The 9,664-nt window shown below is 35.4% G+C and overlaps 1 protein-coding gene and 1 long non-coding RNA gene across 11 annotated transcripts in view; one reads left to right on the forward strand and one right to left on the reverse strand.

Moving 5' to 3' along the window:
• The window catches only part of LOC102675205, a 109,605-nt gene that overhangs the window by 19,548 nt on the left and 80,393 nt on the right, over positions 1-9,664 (forward strand). The gene's annotated exons all lie outside the window — the stretch shown is intronic.
• LOC102674467 (regulating synaptic membrane exocytosis protein 1) overlaps positions 1-9,664 on the reverse strand; it is a 138,414-nt gene that overhangs the window by 10,042 nt on the left and 118,708 nt on the right. For all 8 annotated transcript variants that reach the window (XR_004150899.1, XR_004150900.1, XM_031511906.1 and 5 more), the window contains 4 exons: positions 4,342-4,520; positions 3,652-3,867; positions 2,070-2,401; positions 314-496 (listed from right to left, as the gene is read on the reverse strand). Coding sequence is in view for 6 of the 8 variants with exons in the window: in XM_031511906.1 (XP_031367766.1) it covers positions 314-496; positions 2,070-2,401; positions 3,652-3,867; positions 4,342-4,520 (910 nt within the window). In the remaining 2 variants the exon portion in view is untranslated. The remainder of the gene's footprint in view (positions 1-313; positions 497-2,069; positions 2,402-3,651; positions 3,868-4,341; positions 4,521-9,664) is intronic.

Here is a 9,664-nt window from a genome sequence, read left to right on the forward strand (position 1 = left end):
CCGATCGACGATCCAACGATCGAGAACCGTGGTGGTGGTAGAGTGGTGGTAGTGGTGGTGTGAGAAAAATAAGAGAGAAAAAAAGACAGAAAGAGAGAGAGAGAGAGAGAGAGAGAGAAAGAGACGAAGAAGAAGAATACAGAAATAAATCGACGAGCGTGTGTGAAAGAGACAGTCAGACGGATAGACAGACAGGCAAACAATAGGCACGGATGGATGAACGAAATTGACGGGCGGAGCGAACGATTTCGATCGGTTTAGGCGAAAATGATTAGGCCAAGAGAGAAAAGAGAAGCAACGTAACCATACTCACGGCTCTCGCGTCTTTTGTCTCCCGAGAGACTCATCGTCCTGCCAAGCTCCCTCTTGGCCGCTTTCAACGATCGTAGACCCTCCAGAATTTCCTCCGGGTCCCTCATTGGCCTGGTGAACGAGCTCCGTCGCCGATCTCGGTTGAAGTGTATCGTCGGCATCTCGGTCTCCCCCATACTTCCGCCTGCGAAATCGAGTATTACTATGTTTCTCGAGCTCCTTCGAATCGACGGCTTATTGGCGAAAGGTGACTTTTCCAAATCGAATATTTTAATAAAAGCGATGGATGGATGGAAAATTGCGTTGAAACTCGTAGTTAATGATAATCCTTGGGGAAGAACGGAAATTAGTTATTATCAGATACATTTTCATTTGAAAGATGAAGAAATCAAGTGAACGAAGAAATGAATTGGGATAGGCTTTGAAGATAGAAGCGGAGTAGAATCTTTTTTTTTTTTTTGAGGACAAGGGCGTGTAAACAAGAGAAGAGAAGTGACGTGGATGACCTAAAATTTCTCGACGACCGATATCTCTTTGGAACTTTGATTTTCAACCCTGACCCGGTTTTTCACAACGTGTGAAATTAGAAAAATAATATTCAAGTGATCGAGGCGATTTTGAAAGAACGAAATGCTTTCTCGAGAAAAGGGAGAAAAAAGATAGGATTATAAATCTTACTTTAAATAGGTAGGTACAAGAATTTGCATCGAACAAATTGATATTGATTATTCGACGATTATTAAGTTTAAACGATGAATTTGAAAAAATTATTTGATTTTTGAAGTGATTTTAAATGCTTGCAAATTTTACACCTCGTCGATCTTTTTTTTTTTTCTTCTTTTTATACTTTTTAGGGAGGGAGAGAGAGAGAGAGAGAGGTAACCTCGTGACAATTTATTTCACTTTTTTATACTTTATGGAAAGAAAAAACGAAAACTCTTGAAAATAGAAGGGACTGAAATAGCAACGAATATTCCAGCAGTGAAATTTTACTGAGAATCCAACGGGAAAATAATGGTCTCTTGTTCAGCTTTTAGATTACAATGTATGTTCTCGCATTTATATTCGACTTTTTCCAGATATCGACATTTCCATTATCTATTTTTTCTTTTTTCTTTTTCTTTTTTTTCACACATATTTATTCCCTAATAGCATCTTTATACAAGAACGAATTTACAAATGCAAAAATCAGAATTTATAAACGCGTTAATTCCAATTTTCGACTTTTCAATTTTACAACATAACAATACAATATAAATATAACAGATGCAAAAATAAATGTTCGAGTAAAAGTAACAATAATATTCGTAATAATATTGAATTAAATTAAACTTAAAATTCTGATATATATATATATAATATAATCACTTACTAGTAATAAAATTGATCATAATTTTTTCATAATTTAATATTAAAACAACAAACCTTTAATATCTTTACATACAATAATTAAAGTGACATAATAAAAATAAATAATCGTATCCCAATAAATTACAATATTAATTTTGTCAAAAATATTTTCACATCTTCAGCAATCGTAAAATACACGTGATTTCAATTGTGTCTAGTGTTAATAATCTGTTTTCACAAACGTGAATTTCATAAAATGCACAAAATCTTTTCCCCGCAAGTAGTCGCAAAATAAAGCTCGTTCGATAATAATATCAAATGCTTTCGATTTTCGCGTTGAGATAAAAGAAGATAGAAAGATGTTAAAGATAAATATCACGAAATGGAAAGTGAATGGGGCCACTCACGTTTACTGTCGGTGCCACCTTGGCTCTGGAAACTGCTCCTTCGGCTGCCCGGCAAGGATCTACTGTAATCCCTGTTAAGTTCGTACGGTTCGACTTCAAGCTGCTCGGATTGGCTGGAGCCTCTTCTGGAATTTGCATGCCAAGCGTGGTCCGGGTGGAGGAAGCAGAGCTCCGGACTTCCGCTGTCGCTTTGCGTGTCGTCGCTGTAACTTCTTTCGCGCAGCTCAGTCTTTCGCAGTAACCTTTGGGCAATTTCCATGGAAAGGGAGCCGCGGGGGGAACAGTAGGGCGATTTGCTCGCGCGAAGCCCACGGGGGTCTTCCAGTCGATACCTGAGAACCATTTCGTATCCCGTCGATGTAATTTTCGTCGATGTAAATTCTCGTGATAGTCTTGGGGATGTGATAATGATATTGCAGAAATATTTTATTTTTTATTTGTTTATACGAATCGTAGATACGGTATAATTTTTCATATTTTTTTTTTAATAAGCCTTTTAAGATCTTGTAATCTAGCTACAAATGATTTCGTACGTTAATTATCATCGATTCTCTATAAATTCTTGAGATAGTCTTGAAAAATGATATTGCAGAAATATTTATTTTATTTCTTTTTATTTATAGGAATCGTAGATATATATCTTCTGAAAAAATTAGGATGAATATTTTTCATATTTTTTTTTAACCTCATGAGGATCTTATAATTTAGCTACAAATGATTTCGTACGTTATCATCATTTGCTTGTTTCTCGAGATAGTCTTGGGGATGTGGAAAATGATATTGCAGAAATATTTTATTTCGAAAGAATTAGGATGAATATTTTTCATATTTTTTTTTAAGCTCATGAGGGTCTTATAATCTAGCTACAAATGATTTCGTACAATAATTATCATCGATTGCTTGTCTCTGTAAATTCTCGAGATACTCTTGGAGATCGGAACAAGTGGTACTACAGTTATTTTTAACGATTCGAAAAATATTTATAATATTTCTTTCCTACTTGTACGAATCGTAGATATGATGTATATCTTTCGAATAAATTAGGAGCAATATTTTTCTAGATTAAAAATTACGAAGCGATTGAAGATATTCTTGGAACGTTATTTTTAGTGAAAATATAGTATTTCCTTCTTACTCACGTGAATCATTCTACGTAGAATTGATATATAGTAAAATTTAAAGATCTATTTGATCATTTTCATTATCTATTATTTTGTAAGATCAGCAATATAAATTTTTGATTGCAAAACATATTTCTCTTTTTAAATACGCCTCTTAATCGCATCTCTTTAATTCAAAATGTGGCTTCGATCATTGATATACCCATCACGCACAGAAATTTCATCGATACGTATAAACACTCCATAATAAAAAAAATAATAAGACGTTATGTATCACGATATACAGATTAACTGTACACATATATTAATTATTAAAATTTGAAAAAAAGAATATTGAAAACTATTCTATAATTATTTATCTAGAATTGTATAGAGCGTGTAAAAATAGTAAAAAGTAATCATTTTAATCATTTTTATTGATCGTGTGTTTATCTTTGGAAAAATTATATAGCAATATTTACCAAACTGCTCTGTCATTTTCGAGGGCCCGTTCCAAATCGACGGTGCATTCGCCGAGAAAAACGTTATCGCCGTCGGGGCAGAAATCCCACAGGGTCACCTCGATCGCTCGCTTCATTAAGCTCTCCCCGTCAACCCCGGAGAAAAGCAATGTTGCATTCCAAATTGGCTTTTGACTTGGCTCCGCGACCACGGTTTTCAAAGTAATTTGATCGGCGCTGAAACGTATATGCAATCACGTCGATACCCGGGTAAAATTACACGATAAAAGAACAAGAAAAAGCGCGTAAAACGATCGCTTTAATTAATATCATCCCAAACAAAAGTGAATTATACTTCGAATCTCGAATGATATGTATAACGATCTCTTTGGCGAAGGAACAATCGGCAAAAGTCAAAAGTGCCTATCGTCGAAATTCCATGACCTCTTCTTTCTTCATCCGCGAAGTTTATATCGCTCGATTTGAACCATCTTTCAACTTGTTTTATTGTTCCTTTGCCAAAAAGTTCGTTCGAAACGACCGTGCTACATTCTTCCACCCTTCTCCAAATGGTAGAGCATAATATATGGCGAATACGATATGGATACGATGAACTGAAAAGAGAGGATTATTTTTATGAAAAAAAAAAAATAATTGCAATAATTATTGCACCAACCAATTTTTATATATATAATGTCTTATCCCTCTTACCCGATCGGAACCAGGGCCAATTTGGCATACGCCTCCGGCAACGTGCCGTATCCGGTGTCCTCCCTTGCGCACAAGTCGTCCGCCATGAAAACGGAGACGATCAGCTCCTTGCGATCCGCCTCGTACGAGACTTGTATCTGTATCCTGCCCGTCACCTGCTTCTCTTTCGCTATCTGCTCCTAAAATAGAGGAGACAACACAGAGAGGTGAAGATCCGGCACAGATGGATCTATAAATAAGTCTAATAAATGGCGAGTAAATACGAATGAACAGAGACGTGATCCCCGTGATCTCTCGAAAGTCGAGAGAGTCGAAGATCGTGAATTCGAGTCAAGCGGTGAGAAGAGATTCAATTAATTTAATCGGGGGAAGAAGATAAGAGAGAAATTGAATCGAAAGATCGAACGTCTGTGTTGCACGCGTAACACTCGTGGAAATTGGAAAGCGAATTTTCTCATTCCCTCGCATGCGCAAGCGAAAGGTTTTTTCTTTTTCTTTTTTTTTTTTTTTTTTTAAGGCTGAAAGCAAACCAGTGCGCGATATATGCACAGATTGATCAGAAAATTACAAGGAAAGAAATTGTATGCGAAAGCCATGTACACGTGTTCGACACATATAGCTGGGGATGCGTGATACGTAGCGGGTGATCAGCGATGTAACGATATCTTTTGCTCGATTTTTTTGATTTATTCTATTATTTTTGGATGTTGATAAACTGAAATCGTTAGCTTGGAATAATTGCGTTGTATAAAAGCTTTTTTGAAAGAGATGAAAAGAAGCGTAGGTATGTGACACGAAAGAAGAGAATTTTAAATGTCCCCGTTAGATGGTAAATAATTGAAATAATCGGTGAAATTTCACGATCTTTTTTCGATTTTTTTTGGTCGCCGTGGATTAGGGTGGTCGATGACGGAAATCGATCCTCTACTTTTTTTTTCTTTCTTTCTTTCTTTCTTTCTTTCTTTTTTTTAACGAATTATATTTTTATAAATGGAATTGCTACCAGCAGTATCCGGAGTCTAAAGTTCTTGGTGACGACTGAAATAATAATTTCGAAAAAAATAATTGATCGAAAACAATTTGAAAGCAACTTTCTTAACGACGCGAATAAAAGATTAAAAATTTTTTAATTTAAAAAAATTAAAAATTATCTCGATTATGACATTTCGATATTAGAAAGATAAAAAAAAAAACTATTCAGAATATATCTCGAATAAAAATTTATTTTCAAACGGTATATATATTTTAAAATAATATATCGGGAAGTAAAACGAATTTCAACGCTAAACAGACTTTTTTTTTTAGTAGTTCTTCATAGTATAATATTTGCGCATAGATTCACAGGTGGCGGCTTTTCGTAGCGGAATATAGTTAATATGTGCAAATGGAATTCGAGAATAGAATGAAACGTGTAAAAGGAAAAGAGAACTGTCCGTTGCGGAAACGTGTTTTGTATTCATTTTTTTTTTCGCGCATTAAAAAACATAGTGTCTTATTTAAATTTCATATCTTCTTTTCAATTTTCCAAATGCAAAAGAGTTTGGATAATCACGGGAAACCAATAGCAATTCCACTTCAACTAAACTCGTCGTAATTTCGTCTCGTTCGATTTCGAATCATCGAAATTGTAAAATTAGATCGAAATTTGGATTTGAAGAATTAAAATTATCGTTGCCCATCACTGATCTCTACAGCCAAGAAAAAGGCAACAACCGGCCGTTTCCTGTTTTTCCATCCTTCCTTCCTACCACTACCCATTCGCGAATTCCTCTCCGTTCATATTTCACCACGATTCTACAATTTCTCACTTGAACAAGCCTTGATCTCTGTGCCTTTCTCTCCGTACCGTTTTTCCGGACTGTAAGTCTTCACATTCGAGACTTATTCCAAGATTACTAAGATTATTCTACGATTACGTTATGTACATATTCTATTGACAAGATATATATATAAAAGAAATATTAATATTCAATAAGAGAAACGTCAGCATCGATCGATTCCCCCTTTTTGTATTATTAATATTATTATATAATAGTTTGTATAATTGTATAATTCCAATATATATATATATGTTTATAGGACACGATAATTAAGTCTCGAATATGAGATATCACGCGTTTCAAAGAGCTACGCAAGCGGAGCTACGTGTGCGTGTGGCGTATCGCGGCGCTTTTTCGGCCTTAAAGTTTCCATGGACGAGAACTGGCTGTCGATACACGATTGACAACGAGGCGGGAAACGCAACGAAGGAGGCAGGGAAAATGAACGGAATCGGTGAAATTTCACGATCGCTTCGATTCTTTTTGATCGCCGTGGATTAGGATGACGGGATCGATCCTCTATTTTCTTTTTTCTTTCTTTCTTTTTTTCTTTTTTAACGAGCACGCCTTTTGAAACGTCGACGCTTGATACGTTAGAGAGAGCGCTCGATCCGGCGAAGAACACCTTTAAAGCCGAAGCAGGGTCGCGAGAGAAGCAATTTGTACGTGCTAACGTGTCAGGCTACGATCCTTTCTACGCTTTCCCTTGTTATAGTCCTCCTCGTTATCGTCCTTTAATCAACCGGAGATACACCGTTACAAAGATTAATTCGTTCAAATTGTTTTTCGTTTTAATATTTTGATTTAATCCAACGTGGGTATTTACAAAGCCATTAAAGCGATTATTCGTTGTTTCGGATAGATTGGAAATTTGTTGCGAATCACACGTTAACCAACCATTTTCGCGATGATCCCGGATTAAATATTAATATCGGCTTGTTTGCTCATTATTTGTATGTAATAATAAATGTTAACATTTATTATTCCGTTTGGCTAGATACTAGAGAGAAGTTTTTATTCGATATAATAATCCATATTGAAATTCATTTCGGTAACAAGCTGTTGAAGCGTTTAACTCATTTATTTGTCAATTAATTGCTCATCCTTATCGATAATTGACTTCAGCCTAGTAGATTAATTAATTACGCGTAATCGTTCAAAACGCCCGTTTATTTCGATTCGAATTCGCACGAACAATTCACAACAAATGACGATTTACTTTATATATGTATACATAACCGTGTAGCTTTGTATAAACTTCAAAGGAGGAAAATATTACTCTCCCATCACGTCATCCCCTCAACGAACTCTTCTAAACCGTGAAAGTGTTGGTAACTTATAATTCGCTTGCGAGAAAATTCGTTCGATATTCCGCGCGAGGAGAAGCTATCGATCAACGTTGTTCAACACGTGCTTCGACGACAGAGTTGAAGCTCCGATGGATCCGAGCGAAAAAAAGTTTTTCGATCCTGGGAGGCCGATTATTCAACGAATAATTCGATATCTCGACATTTCTAATTCCGATTAATAATAAATCGCGTGATCCAGGGAAAGCGTAAGCCGAACATCCGCCATTTTTTTTTTTTTAACGAAGGATTCGAAAAGAATTTTCGAGAATCGTCCGTCGAGCGGAGGATTCGATAGATCGATAAGGAACGTTTTTTTTTTTTTTTTTCTCGGATGTTCGACGAACATTATACACATCGGATACGGGACGAATTTGCTTTTGTTTTGTTCGTGTAATAAAACTGCGCTTAGAGACAGAAACAAGAGTCGATATATATGTATATATATACAGATTGGTACAAACAGACAGATAGACAGAGAGACAGATAGAGACAGAGAGCGAGAAAGAGAAGAGAAAGAGAGAGAGAGAGAGAGAGAGAGAGAGAGGAAGGAAGAGCGAAAATAAAATCGCAATCGGGAGCGGAATGAAGATGAATGAAGAAAATTAATCCTTCGTTTCGTACGTGATATTTGAAATTGAATAAAGTTTCGTCGTGAATGAGATGTGTAATATATAGAAAAATGTTATAAAGCAAGAATTTTCATTAAATTGTTCAGCGGATTAATTTAAAAAAAAAAAAGAAAGAAATCTATGCATTCGTCGTGTTAAATCTAATTGAAAGTGGAATTTTATCGTTATTAGATCATCCCACGAGTAATATCGTTTTAAAAATCCCAGTTTCCATGAAAGAAGAGTAAATTAAATTTATTTCATTTTTTTTTTTACATTTTTAACGTTCTTTTTTTTTTTCAATAATTTATTGTCTTAATTGATCGAATAAAATAACTCTGACTGAATTTATTTTTTTTATTTCGCGTTTTTTAATTGTTTTTCTCTGTTCGAACATCGTAATGGAAATGGCTCTCCCTAATGCCGGTCATTTATCTATCAAAGCTGCGTGTAATCCGTTTAATCGGTAACAATAAACTACAGCCAGAATAGTTTCACTTTACTTTGCAAATTTATAACTGAATGTATATACAGTATACGGAAATATTTTTGTTAAAAAAAGATCAAATTTTATACGTCGAGTATTGCCTTTTACGATTGAAATTGCTATGCAAGATTCATTTCTCATCCCGCATTCGTTTCACTCTACAAAATCAAACATCTATATAAGTGTGATTTCCTCTGAAAAGTTTGCCCCCGAGAAAACCCATTTCCTCAATTTTGACATTTTTCCAATATCGTTCAAGTACCGTTTGTGGACAGCGTCGAATCGAAGAATTTGCTTCTTGGACGTATCAGAAATATTTTATTCAAATATAAAAGCCGACATTACTCACTGGGATGATCCAATATCGAAACGAAATCTAATTTTGTGCATCCTATGTAAAAAAAAAATTCTCCTTACACGCATTGTTGTGTATTACGCTATTTAGTGCCTTTCTTTTTTCGTGCTCTTTAAAACTTTAACTTCAAAACTTTTCTACGTCAAATCAGCTAATCACGTACTCATGCCACAGTTTCATCCATTTCCTCTAATCTCGTGAAACGAAGGAGTATAGGGAGTAGCAAACGAGACACAAGGAACGAAAGAAACAAACTATGAGAGAGCGGATCACTGCTAAAAAACGACGAATTAGGCATTACCTGAACGACGAAGAACGAAACAAAACGAACAAAGAGAAACTGAGAAACATGAGAGAAAGAAAAGAAAAAGATGTGGTATGAGAAAACGCAAAAGTAGAGACGAGCCGCAAAAGAAAATGAACGCTAATAATACACAACTAGAGTCGTGCCAGTTGGGAGAGAAATAGCATGGAGGGCCAATATGCTAAGTTTGTTCAACATGGACAACTTACATTTCCTTTTCTCTTTCGTCAGCGGGTCTATTTCTCTTTTAGTCTCTTTTTCGTAGCCAAACAATTTCTTTAAAGGGGTAGGTCAAGGGAGGAAGCGGTGTTATACATAGGAGAAACGGCAGAAACAGTTATACACATATATATATATATATATAATATACATACGTATAGAAGTATATATATATATATAT

This window comes from Apis dorsata, unplaced genomic scaffold, assembly GCF_000469605.1.
Source record: "Apis dorsata unplaced genomic scaffold, Apis dorsata 1.3 scaffold_32, whole genome shotgun sequence".
Lineage (NCBI taxonomy): Eukaryota > Metazoa > Arthropoda > Insecta > Hymenoptera > Apidae > Apis > Apis dorsata.